Below are 21,115 nucleotides of genomic sequence, written 5' to 3'. Positions count from 1 at the left end.
AATAACCTAACTACAGGTGGTTTAACACCCTGCTAACATCCGAGAAGAACGGCCACGTGCATCCTACTTTGTGTCTCTTTGCCAAGGCCGTGGCCTACCCTCAAGGCAGAAGATGTCCACTCAACTCACATGTCTACAGTACATAAAACTTGGGGTGTAGGGTGGTGAAAAACTGTACAGACTAACATATATATATCACTTCAGAGAAAGAAAGAGAATCCCAAGCAGGCTCCATGCTGAGCATGACCTCGGGATCATGACCTGAGCTAAAATCAAGAATGTGACGCTCAAATCCTTGAGCCACCCAGGCGCCCCAACACGAACATACTTTTAAGTTTCCTTCTAAAAGTAACTTAAAATGGAGCCCCCCCAAAGGGGGTTATTTTCTAGCATTGGACATTATTGGAGATTTTTTTTTTTTTGGCCAAGTGTCTTTTATACCTATAACACAGAGGAACAGGGAGAAAAAAGCATTCTCTCAGAATTCTTTAGTGTCGTGACAAAGGATTTAATCTATGGAAGTGAGCTGCCCTTAGGAATGTCGTAAAGCTGGTTTTATTCAGGTAATAAAATCCTACCGATATATTCAAGAGATTCTTATTCTAAAAAGATTTGGGTGCTTAACCCACACAAATGGTAAGTTAATCAGAAAGCTGTCCTGATCCCTTCATCCTGAATATACCAGAAAAGAACTTCACATTTAAGTCAAATTTTCAAATAGGCTCTCTTGGCCTCCTGCCAGAACTTGTGGCAAATACAGACAATTCTCATAATGAAACAAATGGACAGGATGGGCTGGTTAGAAGTCAATGCCCCATTGGAACCCTTGACCTTGTAAAATGGTACAGCTGATACGGAAATCAGTATGAAGGTCTCTCAAAAATTAAAAACAGAATTACTAATAATCCGGCAATTTTACTTCTCACTATATACCCAGAAGGATTAACGCCGAAAACTCAAAGAGGTGCTTGTACGTTACGGTCATCACAGATTATCAAAATAGCAACCCAGGTGTCACCGATGGGTGGATGGACGAACAAAATGTGGTCCTTGTAAAGGACATTCTGACATGTGCTACGACATGGGGGAACCTTGAAGACACGCGAAGTTAGAGGGACTCGGCAGCCGTAAAAACACACGGTGCTGTCCCATTCCGCTCGTATGGAGCCCTGCACGGGTCCCATCCACATAGACAGCAGGACAGTGGTGCTAGGGGCCGAGGGGACCGGAGAATGGGAAGCTAGTGTCTAACGGGCACAGAGTCCTTCATGAGATGACGGGAGCTCTAGAGATTCATGGCAAAGTGAAGATACGTCATGCCGTCAACTGTATACACAAAAATGGCTAAAACGGTATATTTTATGTTATGTCCACCATAGTTATTTCTGAAGAAGTGCCGACGATTACTCACCATTGCATCCATAAAAGGGAAGGCAGCAAGATACAGGAAGGCCCTTCTCGTCTTGTTCCCCACGGACTCGTCCACATGGTGCAGCTTGTTGATAATGTAGTAACCTAAGTCACTGTAAGCTGCGAGGGGCCAAAAGAGACACAGGGCAATGTCAGAAAAAGTCACCTTTGCAAGCTTTTCATCTTGAAGATGCCAAACAATGTTAAATGGAACATTTGTGTTTTTTGTAGAAAAATTAGAAAACACAGATGAGCAAATAGAAACAAAAATCATCTACAGTCTCATCCCTTTACCCAGCAGGAGTCACGGTTAAGGCTCTGGGTTCCAACTGTCCAGTTCTTTTGTGGGTGTGCATGGTGGGCATGCGCGTGGGCTACGCATGTGTGTTTTAACATAAAAATGAGATCATGCTATATATATATATATATATATATATATATATATATATACACACATACTCTTTTGTAAACCATGAGCAGCTTCCCATGATACGCTTCCACACTCTGATGGTTGCAATGAGTCCCTTTTCACAGGTTTACTTAGCATCAACCTGCTCAGTCTCTATTATTACACATTTCAGGTTGTTTCCATTATTTTAATACTAGGAAAGGACGTGTGACGGGCTGCTCATGGGTTGCTTGGAGGCTAAAGGTTTATACAGAGGGTTAGTTATTAACTAAGGGAAAATGCCCAGATGTGAACATGCCTCTTCAGTACAAAATGTAAACCAAGTTCTTCACGGCTTGCCATTCTTTCCATTTCATCTTTTGGGAGGAGCACGTGGGCACTGAACCAGGACAGGCTGAGTGGATTCACAGCTGCCAAATGATATAAAGGAAGAAGGAGAAAGGTCTTTCAAATGTATTAGCTAGGCATTCTGAAAGGGGCTGTTAGCAAAGATTAAATAAATCAGTAAGCTATTTTTACCTCATTGATCCATGTTTAGACTATAGAGAAAATACTAGTTGTTGTTGGGTTTTTCATTGTGTTTTACATGTGCTTTAATAGCAGTGTTCCTGCCATTTTCATTAAAAAAATATGAACATTAACGCAGTGGACAACTACAGAAGCTGCTCTGAAATCAGAAAGGAGAAGGAATGCAGACAGAGTCTCATTTTACGGGAAATAAGAAGATCCCTCCCCCCATCTCAAAGTCTGGGGGATGACTTATAAACAGATTAACTGATAAGAAGAAGAAACCAATAGTAAACAACCCTCCATCCTTTTTCAGGATTAGTCTTTTTAAACATTTTTTTAAAAATCTTTATTTAATTTTGAGAAAGAAAGAGACAGAGTTCAAGCAGGGGAGGGGCACACAGAGAGGCAGACACAGAATCTGAAGCAGGCTCCAGGCTCCAAACTGTCAGGACACAGCCTGCCGCAGGGCTCAAACTCACCAAACGGGAGTTCATGACCTGAGCCGAAGTTGGACGCTTAACTGACTGAGCCACCCGGGCGCCCGGGGATTAGTCTTGAATCACGGGAATTTCAAAGTCAGGTCTTCGGATGGTATCAAAGATATTCCGATGCACAAATGGAATCCCAGAGGGGGAAGAAGTACACGTATTTTAAGGGGTAGGGGGCTGGGATGGTTAAGACATCCGGAGCACAAGGTGGGATGGGGGAAGCTAATGCAGGAGGAGAGGTCGAAGCCCTGGGCGGGGGGAGGGGAGAAGCGAAAAACAAATGGCAAGCTGCCAGGTGAGCAAAGACACATGTGTGGAGCGTGGTGGGGCCAGCAGAGACAGCAGGCAGCAAGAAGAGAGATCTAAGAGGGAGGTGTCCCAGGGCAGGAAGAGAAAAGACCGGGGAAGGTGGGACAAGGAGGGAAGGAGGCAGCTGTCTGTCCAAGTCTGGATCAGAAGACACACAGATTAGACTCGCAGATTAGAGAGGGCTTGATCTGACCCAGGAAGGCTCAGGGGAGAGTTGGGGGGGGGGGCAGCCTTCCAGCCTGACTTTGCGGCAGTGTGGGGGTGTGCTCAGACCTAGGACAATAAGACAGACGGAAACCCAAGGCTAGGATGAAGCTGTTTTGTACTCCTGTGAATGAATGACTTACTTGGGGTGCTGAAACTTACAAGTTTCCTCTCAGAGTTCACTGTTGCTGCTGTTTATTTGCATGTTTGTTTCATTCGGTCGGGACTCGGCCACTGTGTAGGGACCTACTAGGAGGTGACCCAGCCCTTCCCCGCAGTGTGCCCACCCCGGCAGGTAAGGACAGCTGAGGTGGCTGAGCATGGTATGCCCTTGCCGCCGGCTAGGAACAGCTCATGGGCTGACGTTCTGGGAAAGGTCAGAGCCCATGAAAAATGCCAAGCGTGCACTTGACTGGACTCTGAAACTGAGGGAGGCTGAGATCCAGAGCGGGAGGGTCCCCTCGAATTCATAGGTGCAGTCCTCTCCCCAGGACCGCAGAATGTGACCTGATTGGCAACAGGGTCACTGTAGAAATAATTAGGTAAGAGGGGGTCACACCGGAGTCGGGAGAGCTCCCAATGCAGGATCCTTGGGTGCTTCTAAAAAGGGGAAATTTGGACCCAGAGGTGGACACGCACAGGGAGAACGCCAGGCAGACGTGAAGGTGGAGAGAGGGGTGATGTCCCTGCAGGCCAAGGAAGCCCCAGGTTGCCCTCAAACCACAGATGCTTGGAGAGAAGGAAGCAGTCATACCACCGGCTTGAGTGTGCAGCCTCGTAAACTGGGAGACAGTGCATTTCTGTTGTGTTAGCCTCCCAGTCTGGGCTGCATTGTTAGACAGCCCTGGCAAAGGCACCCGGGCGGCCTGGAGGAAAACGGGAGAGAGAATTCTTTTCCTCACTGGGACCCGTGAGTTTGAGGAGTTGGGAGGAGGCCCTGGGGGGTATAGGGATCAATATATATATTTTAAATGTTTTTATTTATTTTTGAGAGAGAGAGAGCAAGGGAGGGACAGAGAGGGAGAGAGGGGATCCCAAGCAGACTCCATGCTGTCAGCACGGAGTCTGATGTGAGGCTTGAACCCACAAACCATGAGATTATGACCTGAGCTGAAGTTGAACCCTCCACCACTGAGCCACCCAGGCGCCCCCCCTATTAGACTACATTAGGAAAATGTCAAAAACAGTGCCTTGATGCAGGATGGTGGAGAGTGATCAAAGGGACGGCTGGGTGGCTTGTGCAGTTGCCAGGCGTTCTGCCTTGGCCGGCACCACTGCGCTCTGCCCCTCCCGCCCCCTTGCTTTTCTCAGCCCCCCTCCAAGCCTCCAGGTTTCCAGGGACCTGCTTCTTTTGACTTCTCCTCTTTCAGCTACTTCTTCCCTCTCCTCCTCCGCCCCTCCTCCCTGACGCAGAGAAGAGTCTGTAACTACAAAGGTTGCTGTTTCCACCCTGTGAGCCGGGACTGTAAAATCCCAGCAGCTGTTTTTCACCCAACTCCCCCCGCATCTCCCCACCCCTTGCCTTGCCCCATTCCGGTGCCCCTGAGCTGTTTCTGGCTGGAGCTGTCGGCTGGGGGTAATTTGTTTAAAGTGCTTTGCATAGAGTCCATAATTACCAGGCTGGCTGCCTTCACATGTCCTGCCCCTCAGCTTCTATAAACTGCCCTACCTGGATTGTTCTGGAACAGCTCATATTCCTGATGAAGAGCAGAACATGAAAAGGAGAAATGAAACAAGGTTTCTGAAGAGATGTAAACAGATTTCACGGGTGGCTGCAGCAGGAGGTCGTGGACTTGACCCTGTCATATGTAGACAGCTTTGGACCCCACCCCAAACAAGAAGAAACCAGAAGGGCCATTCAGATCCCTGGCTCTTCCGCCCTCAGTCCACTAGCATGATGAACCCTTTCCTAGAGTCAGTGCGTCTCAAGCTGACTCATCGGGACTTACTAGCACTTGTTGCCAGATGCCACGAAATAGTAATAGTAATCAAAACAAGTCTAGATACCTATATTTTCCCATGGGAACTGAGGAGAAAGCCCTTCTCCCAATCAAGTAACAGGACAATCTGTGTATTTCCAAGAGGTAAATTTGGGAACCCTTATTCTCATTCAAATTCCCAAGTTCCCATGCTTCAAAGTCTTACCCGGTCTACTGATTAGGCCACTAGGTTCGCTGTTTACTAGGCTTTTCCTGGAGCGGGTAACTTGACTCCCGTGCTTCTAATGAATCATTTCAAAGGGCATGCTTGCATGCCCGCTATGGAAATCACCTCAGCGCATCGGCTGAGTGACTTGTACACATCAGGCACCAACTACGCCAGCTAACCCAGCTGTGAAGAAGCTGGTTCCTACATGGGGGCTGGGACAGCGACACAGGACACACCCTCTGTTGCGCTGTGCAACATTTATCTGAAAGATATGGCCGTGGAGGTACCAACACTGCCCAGGCCTTAGAGGTACATCATAGACCCATGCACAAAGTTAGTAGAGTAAATGCGAAATCTTAACACAAGAACATAAATTCTATCTCACTGGTATCAAGACTCAGCGGAGTGGAATTTCTAATAACGTACTACTATATGAAACTCTTGCTTCTCTCTAAAGAACATGCCTTATTCATATCTGAATGCCCAGGATCTAGCCCACTGTAGGTGTTCATTACATGTTGATTGAAGAAATGCATGAATCCATCATCTCCCAAAGAAGTGACTTGGGTAGACTGATAGCAAAATATCCCTGATTCTTCTCTCCTTCTTAAATGTCTCATCCGTGATAGACTTGGCAGTTCCTCTGGTGAAAAGCTGGGGTCTATTTTCCCTACCCCCTTGAACACGGGCACCGAGGCCAAAAGAAGCGCCCCGCTGGCCCCTGGTCTGGTGAGCAAGATTAAGTGCTGTGTTTTGAGTCACTGAGTATTGGGGTGGCTTGTTACATAGTGATACATTTCCCAACTGTGCTGAAACTGTCCATTTCTAGCACCCTTGTTAGTTTCAATTCTATCAAGTTGTACCCTTTTGCCTGTACAGGGCTGGTCTATAACCCACGAATAATGGAGAAGCCTGCCGAGAAGGGAAGACGGACAAATGGAACCACTCTAGAAGTTACTTCAATTGCTCCCTGTTGGAGCACAGGAACTTGTTCCCCTGAGCTCTGCGGACTCCCTAGGCTGGAACGCGGAAGACGCCTTCCAGCTCGCTGTTGAGAATAAATGTGCAAAGAAAGAAAGCGTCCACAGTGGTGGTTTCTCCATCTGTGTGAATTAGGAGGCCAGGCAATACTAACTTCATGCAGGTGAAATTAACCGGACTCCGATGAACCCAAGTACATGGTCAGCAAGTTTTCTTCTCTTTTACAGATTAATTAAGGGGGGGGAGGTGGAAAAACACCTACACCCTGACCACTGGCCTAAATTAAGGTTTGGTGGTGGCATATCCCGTGCCCTGCAATTTAAGAAAGTGGTATCTTCATGAGCCCACGGCAACAGTGGTGGCTACAATTTAGCTAAAATGAGACATTTATTGGCAGCTTCCAACAAAGATCAAGTACCAAAAAAGCTAGAAATACTCCCACGGCTGCTGCAATGGAGATCTAGAGCCAGGCTCTGGTTCCCACAGAGAAGACTCAAAGTCCTGGGCTGGTGGAGTCTTCTAGACTTCGAAGTCTGTCAGTCCAACAGAATTCCAAGCATCTACTCAAAACTATCATTAAATATACCTGGCATGTGGACATTCTGATTCAAAGCTAAGATTTTTATCAATTTTAAAATTGAAAATTAAAAAATTATTTTTTAATGTTTTTTATTTATTTTTGAGAGATAGAGACAGTGTGAGCAGGGGAGGGTCAGGGAGAGAGGGAGACACAGAATCCAAAGTAGGCTCCAACCTTTGAGCTGTCAGCACAGAGCCTGACGTGGGGCTTGAACCCACGAACCGTGAGATCATGACCTGAGATGAAGCCGGGCGCTTAACCTACTGAGCCACCCAGGCGGCCGTAAAATTAAAAATTTTAGATTTAACTTGAAAAACGGTGCTGATTTTTGTCAATGACCACTTGTTCCTCATCACAGTTTCCATAACACAGAACATTCAGCTTTTTTCTTCCATGACTGCTAATGGCTAGTAATTAGCTATTAGTCCCAAAGTCTATTCAGCTGTGACAAAAATAGGGAATGTTAGGGTTATTCAGAAATCCAAATAAAGACTGGTAGCAAAAGGGAACTGATTTACCCATCTAGACAAAAATTTATCTAGACCTATTCATTTCTCCCTCTCTTGTTTGTTTTTATTTTAGAAACGGGAGTGGGGCAGAGAGAAAGGGAAAGAGAATCCCAAGCAGGCTCTGCACTGTCAGCACAGAGCCTGACTTGGGGCTTGAACTCATGAACTGTGAGATCATGGCCTGAACTGAAGAAATCAAGAGTCGAATGCTCAGCCGACCCAGGTGTCCCTAGACCTATTTATTTCCTATATGGAATTTTTTCAAAGGCATACACCATCTCTGAAAATGGCCCAGATCGAGTCTAGCTGCAGAAGTTTTCTTCAAAGCCCAGCCCACAAGCTAATATTCAGGGCACGAGCTGAAGCAAGAGGAGGATTTCCTCCTCTCAACCCCAGGCCCTGAAGCCCCGAGTCCAAATTAAACGCTCAGTGTCAACACTTTGGCTGAATATCCGGCCCTTAGCATCACCTTCTCATTGTCTCCCACTGCTCTCAGCACAAGACTCTGTGCTACATTCAAAAGGAAAACCAAAAAGGCCTCACCCCCTTTACTTTCATAGTCATGTAAGTCACCATGAGCTGCCATCTAAATACAGCGTGAATGGTTTGGGTTAATCTTCTGGCCCCTTTATTCACCACTGACATTCATGATTCTCATACAGCCAGGGCTGTTTTGAAGGCACACAATGGATTTACGAGGTGTTATTCACGGGGTTTATGCAACGGGGCTCAATACGTGTGCCACTCAATTGTTCTGTCTCGTAAGCTGAGCTGTTTTAAAAGCCAAGGAACTCGGAAGTCATGCTCTTAGAATTTTATCACCACCAAGAAGGCAAAAGTGGGACTCAGGCTCTGAAGCAAGTGCATTTCCAAGGTCTCGGTGAAATTGTGCCCTAGTCTCTATATGTATGATACAGCTTTTCTTTCCTGGAAAGAATGTTTACGCCACAGTACTTAGTCTTATCTTTGAATATGATAGAATAATAAGGTCCTCAAATAAGTTCATTTTAATACATAAAACAACCTGTCATTTGTTCTCACCGCTGATAAGCATTCGTCCTACATAACAACCATTCTATTTTTCTGTTTAAGATTGAGTCTGTGTAGGGGCGCCTGGGTGGCTCAGTTGGTTAAGTGTCCAACTTCGGCTCAGGTCATGATCTCATAGTTCTTGAGTTCAAGCCCCACATCAGGCCTTGTGCTGACAGCTCAGAGCCTGGGGCCTGATCAGTGTCTTCCTCTCTCTCTGCCCCTCTCCCACTTGCGCTCTATTTCTCTCTCTCTCAAAAATAAATAAACATTAAAAAAAAAAGATTGAGTCTGCTCAGCAATGGGTGTCTCTCGGGAGCCACGGGGCCATTTTGTTGAACTGATGGAATTGACTTGCTCTCTGACACAGGGTTTGGGGGTCAAAGAACTAAAACGAGGCTTCCCAAAGAAAACACATTTTCTTTTCTTGAGCTAGGAACGCAAACTCCATTCCTTCCATCCCTTGACATTTTTCATGAAAATGTTTGATGACTGCCAAAGAACTCACTTCTTACAATACATACACTGGAACAGACGAACAGGAACAAGAAATGACCCACGGCGGGCGGGAGCCTTACCTATGAGCGTGTGAAAGACAGCAGCAATGGCGCCGGCCACCACCATGCACAGCACAGCCTTGGTCCTGTCTCGCTTGCTGTTCACAAACACCAGGCCCACGTTTTTAAAGTCACTCATGGGGCCCGTGAAGAACTTCATTAGTGAGTACGCCAGCCCGTAGCTGGCCAGCATTTCGACGGCATCCTCCTTGACAGCAGCGATGCCCCGGTTCAAGGCCTGTAGAGGGGGAAAGACAACCCACAGATGGCATTAGAAACGCGGTCCCATCTCCTAGGAAGCGCACTTCCGGGACGAAACGGGGCAGCGATGTTTCTATAGAAACGCTAAGCAGCTTACAGGGTAAATCCCACTGTAATTTGATGAAGGTTATTAGTTTTCATTTTCATCCATATTAGCTTTGGTTTAAAATACCTTCTTGGAGGGGAGATGCCTGCCCGTTGGGGTTAAAGTCATAGAGGAAAAAACCCAATAAGCATTTTATGTTAATATCAGAAAATAATTCTAAGAAGTTTGGGTTAAAACCTTATTATGTTACATTTTATTTGTAAGCTGAATCTCTGTACAGCAACAGGCATTCTGGAAATGAGTCGGCCACTTTGTAGGGAGTGGGTGATGGTTTTTTTCTTTAAGGAAGGGGTGTGCGTGCGTGGGCACGTGGGCGTGCCCAGGAGTGCGCATGCGTGTGCCCGTAACCTGAAAAACCGTATGCGTGTTATGGAGACATCCTTCCCTGCATAGAGCGAATTCTATGCTGTGAACAAAAGTGCTGAAGGAATAGATTATATCCTCAATGGATGCTATTTACTCGATTCTTATTGTATTTGAACTTGGAATGTGTTCCTGAGCTCTGTGCAAACAAATATGATAAGAAAACTTTTAAGCCAAATACCCTGTTTTTGGAAAATGCTTGCTCAAGAAGTCGTGGTCACAGAATGTTCTGATCATGTTACCCAACCTCCGTGACAGACCCTCTGAGGTCCCAGCGGCCCTGTCACCATGGCATTTCCAAACTCACTTTCCCTCCTGCCGGCCAGATTACACTGGAGATGCTGGGAATGGACAGATGCTTGGAGGGGAGAATTTTGTATTTATTTATTTATTTATTACTTATATTTACCTCTTTATTTTTGAGGGAGAGAAGAGTGAGAGAGAGAGAGAGAGATTGCATGCACACAAATGGGAACGGAGCAGACAGCGAGGGAGACAGAATCTGAAGAAGGTTCCAGGCCCTGAGCTGTCAGCGCAGAGCCCAGTGTGGGGCACAAACTCACGATCTGTGAGATCATGACCTGAGCCTGAGCCTAAGTCCGACACTCAACTGACTGAACCACCCAGGAGCCCCTAGGTGGAGTGGAAATTTTTACAAAATGTCACCAGGACGTCACCTGCTCTTTAGGAACAGGAAACTGTTAGGCAGGAGAGTCGGCTTTCTCGATAGTTCCATACTTACAGGAACATATGTAGAAAAAGCACGGACAGTAAGCTTCCATTGCCCAGGCAGCTCTTTGCAAGAGACATCTTCCACTTCCGGGAAATCTATCTTGAATACACACATTGCCAGCCACAGGGACAGATAAAGAGCCAGACTACCTTCCCCACCATGAAGGCTCCTCTGTTTCAGAGATCTTGGTTGATTTCATAACTGACCATTTGGGCCACTTGTCATTTCTCTTCCCCATGCTTTACATTCCTGCTCTTATGTCTTACATTCGCCAGTAAAGAATAAGCCCGGGAAACCCCGGATCTCTGCGCTTGACTCCAATAAAAGCAGAACCCCAGGCCCGTGGGCGTGCGCACTCTCCACCCCGCCTGCGTCTACCTCGCTGCAGTGCCCCCTGTGCGCTGTGCAATTTCCGGGTCTTATAAGTAATAAACCTTTACTTTTCCAAGGTTTCCTATTGTTTGTTGCTCAAGGGCGTCTTGCAATCATAATGAGATCCTCAGGGATGGGCCCAGCGGTAACACTGATTTTGAAAGGGGGAGACGTCTGTGGGAGACTGACGGGGACCCAGGTGAGTGCCCTCCAGCCTTTCTAGCCCCTACTATTATGATCAATAGGCTGAGATCAGCACAAAACAATAGGCTTCATCTTTTAGAGCAGTTTTAAGTGCATGGGAAAATGGAGCAGAACGCACTGCAGCCCCTCTGCCCCAGCACGCACAGCACCCCACTATCAGCGTCCTGAGCCGGCGGGGCACGTTTTTACCGGCCATGAACATCTGACGGTGCAGAATTATCACTCAAAGCCCAGAGTTTCCATTAGGGTTCACTCGTGGGCTGTACATTCTAGGGGTTTTCACAAACAACACATATATTTGTCAAATATTATATACACACACACATATATATAATGACATGTGTCCATCATCATATAGTTGAACAGTCTATGCAAAGCACTGTTAGCAAAAAAGATTATTTATAGGAAAATTGCAATGTGTAAAATAGAAAAATCTAGAAGAAAATTATCTATTTGTGGTAGGAATTCAGTGTCATTCTTCTGACGAGGCGGGTATATGAGAAAGTTTTGAGCAAGTTTGTTTCCAATTATATGTCTAATCCTATTCTCCTTCCCCCCCCCCAATTATACCTTCAAGTTTTCCATAAGAACCTTCTTAGCCTTTGTGGAATGCATCAGCCATGACGCCTTCCTTAGAAAAAATTTCCCTTCTAGCAAAGTTGATGTAATACTTGAACACCCTAAAGCAAAATAAAAATCAGGAAGCTCCTTGATAATAAATCCTGTGTTTAACAGGCACATGTAGTCAGAGGGTCCTGTTATTGTCACAACCTATCACTTGTTTGGTGATCTTCCAAATTAATATTTTTGAATTTCTATAGTGATGCTCTTGGGGGTCCCGCTCAGACCCTTTACTAAGTAGTGCACCTGTTCCTAGCCACTAATGGCTCACAGCTGCCTCCCCCTTAGGAAAAAGTGGCCCCAGCCACTTTGGCTTAGTTAGGCCACACCTGATCCCCAGGTGGCACGGGGACAATGGCTGGCTGACCCAGGGGTATGAAAAGATCAGGTCCCCTGGCTCAGGGTGGGGTTGCTCGGGATATAGTTCACAAACTCCAGAGCTCCCTGCGGGATCCGGAGGCAGCTGGTCTCTAGTGGAGAACACCTCCTTGCTTAACTTTACTCCCTCCACCCACAGCCCCCCTCCCCCCTCTCCCTGAGAGAGCCCGTCTGTCCAACAAGTCACTGGCACAAGAATTCCCCAATACAGGTTCCGCCTCCAGAGACCCCAGCTTAGGAGAGCATCTCACTGTGTTTCGCTCAGACTCTGAGACCAGTGTGCTGTTTATTCTGTTTCCTTCCCGTCCTTCCCAAAATCTATGGCTGCGAATTGTTCATTTTTTTTATTGCTAAAACCGTTAGTTGACATTTAAATGATCTATATTATTTAGCACAAGTTTAAAAAGCATACATAAGGGCACCTAAATAATGGAGGATTAGACTTTTTTTAAAGGTATCTTGTTGGCAAAACTTTATTTTTTTTCCTTTTTAATGTTTGTTTATTTTTGAGAGAGAGAAACAGAGGATGCAAAGGAACAGAGGAAGACACAGAATCCGAAGCAGGCGTCAGGGTCTGAGCTGTCAGCATAGAGCCCGACGCGGGGCTCAAACTCACGAACTGTGAGACCATGATCTGAGCCAAAGTTGGACACTTAACACACTGAGCCCCCCAGGAGCGCAGGCAAAACCTTACTCTTTGCTAAAAAGACATTGGCCCTGGCTGGAGCGCCCACTGACATGCTTTCTATTTCCACCAGCAGTTCCTTGATGGAGTCATCAGTCCAGGGCTGAGGAGGAGAGAGGCAGGGAGGGCACAGGGGATGACAGACAGCTCTGTCAGCAAGACTGAACACTCCACTTAGCTCAACGAACACGGTAAACTGAGGAAGCACACAGGGTTCAGAGCCACACGGACCGAGTGGAATGCGCAGTGATCACTTAATGACCAAGCGGCACTGGCCAAGGTACTTTTCACTCTCGCCAAAACAACCGGCTGATCTTCGACTGGATGTGACACACGGGGCACCAGGCAGTGACTGGCCTAGAGAAGGCACTTACAAGCAAGGATTTCCGTGTATTTTGTTTACCGCTCTATACCTACCCCCTCACTACATCATAAACTCTCAAATGGTTGTTTAATGAATGAAGCATTTTCTACTAGAAACATTAATGTTCCTATGAATTTTTATGAACTTTAAAAAATTGCATTTTGATGAAGGGATGTTATGACTTGTAAGATATGCCACTGATTCAACATTTTTCAGGACTACATTAAACGCACATGGAGAATGAAGAACATTCTAATTTCAAGAAACATTAAAACACAAGGAAAAGAGAACTTTACAGTTGAAGGTATGTGCTCTATCCATATTATTAGCCTTTTCATGGTTCCCATTTATCACCAAGTATTTCCCTCAATTTGTTCACTTCCATATCCCAAATAATGAGTTATGTGTAGTCCACTACTCATTTCATGGAGTTTTTTCCCCCACTTTTGGACTTGGCCATTCTTACCCATCCAGAGGTAAGGGAATGTTATTCTAGTTGATGGTTTCATTTATACACTCACCTTCTAATCCTCCCAGAATTTAGGCCATGAGATATAGCTCAAAATTCACTTTCTTAAAACTAGTTTATTTCTTCAACACCGATTTGAATAAAATACCCACTGCCCATTTATTTGTGACGCTTTCTTTCCAGTAATTCCTCCTTCCCTGTTCTTCCACTGTCTGCTGTTGGCTTCACCTGTCTCAATTTGCTCACCCTGTTGTCTTCATAGCACGTTCCTGACCTGACATGAGATAGTTTATTTGCTTTTTATCTGCTTTACTGTCTATCTCCTCCATTTGAATGTGAGCTCCAGGACACTGAGAACTTTCTCTGGCTCGTGATACATTCCCCAGACATGAAACATGAAGGGATCACACAGTAGGTAATCTTGGTAACTGTTTGAAAGAATGAAGTAAAATAAGGGGCACCTGGGTGGCTCAGTCGGTTAAGCGTCTGACTCTTGGTTTCTGCTCAGATCATGATCTCACGATTCATGAGTTCAAGCCCTGCGTGGGGCTCTGCGCTGACAGCATGGAGCCTGCTTGGGATTCTCTCTCTCTCTGCCCCTCACCTCCCTTTTCTTTAAGTTTAAATAAACTTAAAAAAAAAAAAAGAATGAAGTAAAACATATATAAGTGGTCCAAACATTTACTGGGATAGGTACTGAAGAAACAAAGTGTGCTAATGAACCAGGACTCCTATGAGAAGCTTATTCAGAAGGACTAGACAAGGAAACTCCTCTAAGGAGGTGACAAATGAGGTGACAATGGAGCTGAGGCCTGGTGTTTTACCAAATAGACGGGAGGCCAGTAAGAGTGGTGGGGCGGGGGATAAAGGGAGTTTGGGAAAGTAGGCAATGCTGACATCATTCCAGGTCATGGTGAGGAATACGTGCTTTGCTCTAAGGGCAGTGGGAAGTCATTCCAGGGGTCTGAGCAGAGGCGGGACAGAGGCTCATGCTGACTATGGGGATGAGGGTGGACTGGAGAGGGAAGGGCAGAAGCTTGAAGTCAAGAGTCTGTGGTCATCCAAATAAGAGTCGGCGATGGCTCAGACCAGGGTGGGTTAGTGGAGCTGGGGAGAAGTAGATTGATTTGAGAGCTTTTTGGAGCAAATGGATCTCGTGAAGGACGACTTGGCCAGCATGACGACAAGGGAGAAATCAAAGTTGACCACTGAGTTTTTTGGTTTGACCCACTGGTCAGATGGTGCACCTGTTTCCCTGAGATGAAGAGACTGGGGAGGCAGGAAGGTTGGGGAAGAAAAAGCAAGAGCTCCATCTGGGGGTCCCCCGTGGGGTCTGAGATGCCCATTAGAATTCCAAATGGACAAATCAGGTACGAACGTTGGCTAGGTGAGTCTGGAGTCTACGGCAGACATCTGGGCTGCAGACATACATTTGGAGGCCGTGAGTGTATGGACAGTATTTAAAGGCAGGACCCTGAACAAGATAATCCAGATAGGCTCTAGACAGAAAGGGGTCAGTCCTGTGGCACTCGAGAAATACATTTAAACACATTCAGAAGACAGCAAGCTTCCCATGTGATACAGGGGCTGTGCCTATACTCTAGTTCAGCCCTACTTAGCTTGCGGGGACTGCTCTGTCCGGGTCATTCTCGAGCACTGCTCTACCTCCAGCCAAGACCAGGAAGAGCATCGAGCTGCCACAGCTGATAACTAGACTTCAAGATGGTCTTGGGGTTCAGCTGAAGTGGTGTCTGAGTTGTCTTTGGAATGAATTAGACCTTGAGTCAGAATTCTGTCGTAACGACAGAGGTTCACCCGCTGTTTAAAGGCAACTTCCTAAACGTTCGTGAGCTTTCCACAGTACAGACACTTTACTTTAGATTAGGGCCACATCTAACAGGACTCCAGCCATCGTAAATACAAAGCTGCCTTTCAGTGACAGCCTGGTCCTGGTCCCACGTGGCATGGCCGAGGACCTTCCTCACACTCCCGATCAGGGCTCTCTATCCTGTGGATGTTCAGCAACATGGAATGTCTGACTCAAAAATGTGTCTGGGTCCAAAAAGGCCTTCAGTGGCTCCTTCATGTCTTAGTATCTTCCCAGTGTCTGCCAGGTTCATGGCGTTCCACTGCCTGATTTTTTTTATCCTCCCAGAAAGTTATCAAAACTACAGGATATTAAAAAGCAAAAAACAAAAACGAAACAACCCCCAGGGAAATGGCTAACAAATCCCACATGTGATCTCCCTGATACCAACAGCCTTAGATCCTTAAACCCTGAAAGAGAGGCTGACATTTTAAACTCAAGCTTTAGACACCAGACACATCTCTATACTGCAGACTGAGATTCTCAGACTGAGAGTCACCAACTCACCCTGATCCTGCAGTCCTGGACGGCAATCTAACAGCGCGCATTCCTTGCTAAGCATATCTGTGCTGCCTCATTCCCGCTTACTCAGCAGATAACCTCACCTCTTGCTGCAGCTGGAACACAGAATCCACCAGAAACGAAATCTTGCCGCTTCTCTCCCTGAAACAAACCTCAACAAAACATATCCACCCAATCAATCCCTTCCTCACCATCTCTGTCCTGTTACAACACAACGGCCAGTCTGTAGGACGACTGTAGGACTATCGACCTGGGCTCTGCATCTGTGTCCCCTCTGACCTTGACAGGTGCCCCCATCTTCCTCTGGGCTTGTCTGATCCTTTGCTACATGACTGGCTCTTTCCCAACAACGGTTACACATGCGTACGTGTCTTCCATCTTAAAAATAAACCTCTCAACTCCTCGCTTTCTTGAGTTACCACCTTCTCACTTTGCCTTCCTTTCCAGATAACTTCTAAAAAGTGATAGCTGCTTTCATCATGTCCATGTTTGTTCCTTCCGTTTACTCCTCGGCCTGTTAGAACAGCAGCCACAAAAGGGCAGGAATCTTATCTGCATCCCAGAACCACAGTTATAAAGTGGTCTGGTCATGTTACAAGTGGGCAACCAGCGATGGTGAGCTGACTGCACCCGCTGAGTCCCGGTTTCTGTCTTCCGCCCCCTTCTCTGCACATGCCCTTCCTGCCAAACCAAATGGGCACTTCTCTGTCCTGACCCATCAGGCCCCTCAGCAGATCTGACCCTGTTGGCCACTCCCTCTTTGAAATGTCTCCCCCTCTTCCCCACCACTTGGCTTCAATGACACTCTGGTTTCCAGGGTTTTCTTCCTATCTCTTCTGCTTCAGCTCTTCTCCTTAGTGCTTTTTCATCTGTGGTCTCTTAAATACTGGTGTCCCAGGGGTCTGTCTGCACCCCCCCCCCGCCTCTTCCCGCTCTTGCTCAGTGATTCCCACCCCCTCCAGTCCCAGATACTTTCTGTCTGCTCAGAATCCTTAGATCCATCGCTCCAGACTCCTTAGTCTTCTCTTTAGCTCCAAACCCGCTGAACGTCCCACTGGCACCTCACGCTCTAGACTTCCAAAACTTGAGTTCAGCATCTAAGGACCAGTAAGATGGATACTTCATTCACTTGCCTCATCCTGGATTAGAAAAACAAATGGGACACGGGGCTAGCTCATACTTCTGTCTTGCTAGACTAATCTTTTTCATCAAAGACTACTCCTCCGTCTACAGCTCCCATGATTCTGTGACACCTTTTACGACATGAAGCAAGCTCACAATTGTCACAACAGGTACAGTTTAAAAATCTTTCTCAAACCCAGGATTCTCAGAAAATGTGTTTGTGAAACCATGGAAAATTCAGACATACATGTATAGGCAAAGCTACCACTGGGAACAGGGGCATGGATGATCAGCATCCTTGGATTTCAATCCTCTCCAGGAGTCTAGGTTCCTGTAATTTTCCACTATTATTGTTCTGTTCATCTGTATTTTAAAAAGTGGTTTGGGTTAAATTAGATCATTTGTCTTCCCGGTAATTTTCCAGCCATGTTTTATTTTCTCAAGGATCTATATACCACTCTAAACGAGACACCCTCGCTCTGTTTGGCTGGCACTCCAGCCAAGAACCTGACACCCACACATGAGGTTGTGGTTTAAAGGGAGCTGCAGGAAAATGAAGCCTGGTCTGGTCTCATTAGCAGTCAAAGTCATTGCTCTGTGCGTGCCCTCCATATTTAGTGCTTCCTGAAAACACGGAGACAAGATGGGGCAAGTCTAAAATATGACACAGGCTTTTTCTGTCACTCCCTGCACCAGCAGAAGAGGTTCTGTAAAGAACAGAGACAAACTACCAAGCAGGTATGAAGTGTGGCGAGCTCAGTGCTCTCTTGTTGCTGTCTTCAATATTTCACGTAAAATTTTTTTTTTACTTTTTGGCCTCTAACTAGAAATCTGTTAGCTCACGAAAAGATATACTGTCGGGGCGCCTGGGTGACTCAGTGAAGCGTCTGACTTCAGTTCAGGTCATGATCCCGCGGCTCATGAGTTCGAGCCCCACATCAGGCTCTGTGCTGACGCTCCGAGCCTGGAGGTTGCTTCCGATTCTGTGTCTCCCTCTCTCTCTGCCCCTGGCCCACTCACACTCTGTCTGTCCGTCTCTCTCTCAAAACTAAATAAACATTAAATAAAATTTAAAAAAGATATACTTTAGTATAACCTCAAATCATCTTGATCCTCCATTTAAACACGAAGCTTCTTCACTTGGCTCAACTTAACTTCCATTCAAGATGGCGGGAGGCTGACCAAGGAAGAAATATTACCCCAGAATGCTAGTGTACTTTAAATACCAAAGCCTCCTGTGCCATTTAGTCACTTGTTCCCCAACTTGACCTCATATCTTTACTATGAGTGAAAGTCCCATATTTCCTACACTTTTTAATACCTATCAAGTTACATATGGTCCCCAAATGATGATATTTCTTGATTAATATCTCAAGATTATATCCATTCCATTTCAGAGCTGAGTTTAAAATGCTTTTATATTTAAAAAACCCACAACAACTCCACGAACAACAAGCTGGAATAGAAGGTCAACCCCGGGTTCTGGAAAGTCTTTTTGCCAACCTCCGTGATTTCTGCCTGCCACACACATACCCTGCTACCGTGACTTACTCTGTCCCTGCTGCATACACACCCTCTTCCTGCTTGATGACAGACTATTCCCTTGGTCATTCTAGGACCTGAAACCTGTCTGAGGACCTTTGGGCAGCTCAGAAGCTCCATTCCTTTTTCTGTCTCAGCAGCAACATTCAGAAGTGTTACCCATTGTCTTCCATTCCCATCCAGTTTTTTTTTTAATGTTTTATTTATTTTTGAGAGAGAGAGAGAGAGAGAGAAAGAGAAAGAGAAGCAGAGAGAGTGAGGGAGACACAGAATCAGAAGCAGGCTCCAGGCTCTGAGCTGTCAGCACAGAGCCCAACTTAGGGCTCGAACTCACAAACTGTGAGACCATGACCTGAGCTGAAGTCGGACACCTAAGTGACTGAGCCACCCAGGCACCTCCATTCCCGTCCAGCTTTAAATGCATTTATAATAACAGAATGGAGAATGAATGCCTATTTGCATTTGGACCTTATAAAACCCATGGGGCGCCTGGGTGGCTCAGTAGGTTGAGCGTCTGATTTCGGCTCAGGTCATGATCTCACAGTTTGTGAGTTCAAGCCCCGTGTCGGGCTCTGTGCTAGCAGCTCAGAACCTGGAGCCTGCTTCCGATACTGTGTGTGTGTGTGTGTGTGTGTGTGTGCCTCCCCTGCTCATGATCTGTCTCTTTCTGTCTCTCAAAAATAAATTTTAAAAAATGTCAAAAAATAAAAAAACTCCCAACGGACACAATAATGATGCTGATGTTAATACCCATTTACGAAGTGCTTGCTTTGTGGCACCTACTACTCCAAGGTCATTACTTCTCCCCACAACTCGGTGAGAGAGATACTACTACTTCCCAGCTTACTGGTGATGAGCCTGGCGCATGGAGAGGCTAAGTCACTTATCCTGGGTGACACAGGGCTGGGAGAAGATTCCAGACAGCTTACGCTCAGGGCTATGATCCTGACCATCACTCCATCTTATTGACACTGGCCCTTCTTTCACTCTGAATTAGATGTTGCAGTTGGTGCCAAATGCTTACTTGAAACAGGATTAGCTGGTCTGATCAGGGAGAACATTTGGATAAAGACTATTCTTTTGAAAAATTCCAAAGATCCTCAGGTAATGATTAATTTTTACGCAGCAACATGTGGCAAACACAGTAAGTAGACAGATGGAGGGTGAACAGAGTGACGCTGAAGTCACCATATATCTGGGCCACGCCAGCAACATGAGGGTAAAGGGAATCAGGCCACTTATGCCTGGGCAGCAGCACCGCACAGCATGGCAGAGGGGACAGAGGAAACCTCCAAGGACAGCACCACGCGTGCCCAATTACGAAACCCTGGCACCAGCCCCACCTCGCCAGGGTGGTAGAAATGCCAGGAGGCTCTCAACGGCGGCCTTCTACAGATTTGGGCGAAGATGTTTATGGCTTCTTTTATACATAGGGTAATGCATCAGCCCAGTATCTTCAACCTGTCCAAGTTCTCACTCGCTTCTCAGCTGTGGGATTAATTTATTTCTGCATAAGGGTTCAGCTATGACTCACCGCCGGTATTTATAGAGTGGCACATGCCAAGTTTTGTGAAAGATTTCTAAGGTTCTGGGCTTCTGAACTGATTGTTCTTGGGAGGTGAGTGAGAGAGTAAAAACTGGTCATTAAACACGCTAGTCCATCCAGCCCATGGATGTTCTACACCGGTGTCTACACCCGGGCACCTGTGCACACACTGAGAATAGAATCCCAACAAAGAGGCACTATTTAATTGTGACAAAGCTGTCTTCTGTGTTTGCTTTCTGTGGGCAAGCCGGCTTGCCATTACCTCCCTGTGCCCCTGCTGCTAGCATTAGTTTCTTTTTTTTTTTGGAAATTTTATTTATTTTTGAGAGACAGAAAGAGAGAGAGAGAGAGCGAGAGCGAGCGAGAGCACAAGCATAAGCAGGGGAGGGCAGAGAGAGGGAGAGAGAGAATGCCAAGCAGGCTCTGTGCTCTGAGCACAGAGCCTGAGGCACCGCTCGAACCCACAAACTGTGAGATCATGACTGAGTCGAAATCAAGAGTTGGATGCTTAACCGACTGAGCCACCTGGGCACCCCTGCTGTTATCAGTTGAAATTACTGGCCTGATTTCTGGTATTTCCCATGCAGAGTCATCGTCTCACTGAGTAAAGTGTTCAGAGCACAATGCAAGACAGGGCAAAGGGTATCGCTGCAGCACAAGCAAATCAGGAAAGAGTCAAACGGTGTCGTCAGTGGTAGTGATTACAGAATTAGACACTACCCTGCATTTATTTTGTCTTCGCAACCATAACCACTCTTTATGCCTAACACTTTTCACCTAATACGATAAACTAAGAAGCTATAGAACATATGGGGGAAATTACAGT

The 21,115-nt window shown here is 46.3% G+C and overlaps 1 protein-coding gene across 1 annotated transcript in view; it reads right to left on the bottom strand.

The window, feature by feature from the left end:
• The window catches only part of ANKH (ANKH inorganic pyrophosphate transport regulator), a 128,400-nt gene that overhangs the window by 44,306 nt on the left and 62,979 nt on the right, over positions 1 to 21,115 (bottom strand). The window contains exons 2-3 of the mRNA XM_029941068.1: positions 9,156 to 9,372; positions 1,412 to 1,530 (exon numbers count right to left, since the gene is read on the bottom strand). Of these exons, the coding sequence (XP_029796928.1) occupies positions 1,412 to 1,530; positions 9,156 to 9,372 (336 nt within the window). The remainder of the gene's footprint in view (positions 1 to 1,411; positions 1,531 to 9,155; positions 9,373 to 21,115) is intronic.

This window comes from Suricata suricatta, chromosome 6 (genome assembly GCF_006229205.1).
Source record: "Suricata suricatta isolate VVHF042 chromosome 6, meerkat_22Aug2017_6uvM2_HiC, whole genome shotgun sequence".
In the NCBI taxonomy this organism is placed as follows: Eukaryota; Metazoa; Chordata; class Mammalia; order Carnivora; family Herpestidae; genus Suricata; species Suricata suricatta.
Note: the sequence above shows the minus strand (reverse complement) of the source record. Positions and strands in the feature narration are given on the sequence as shown.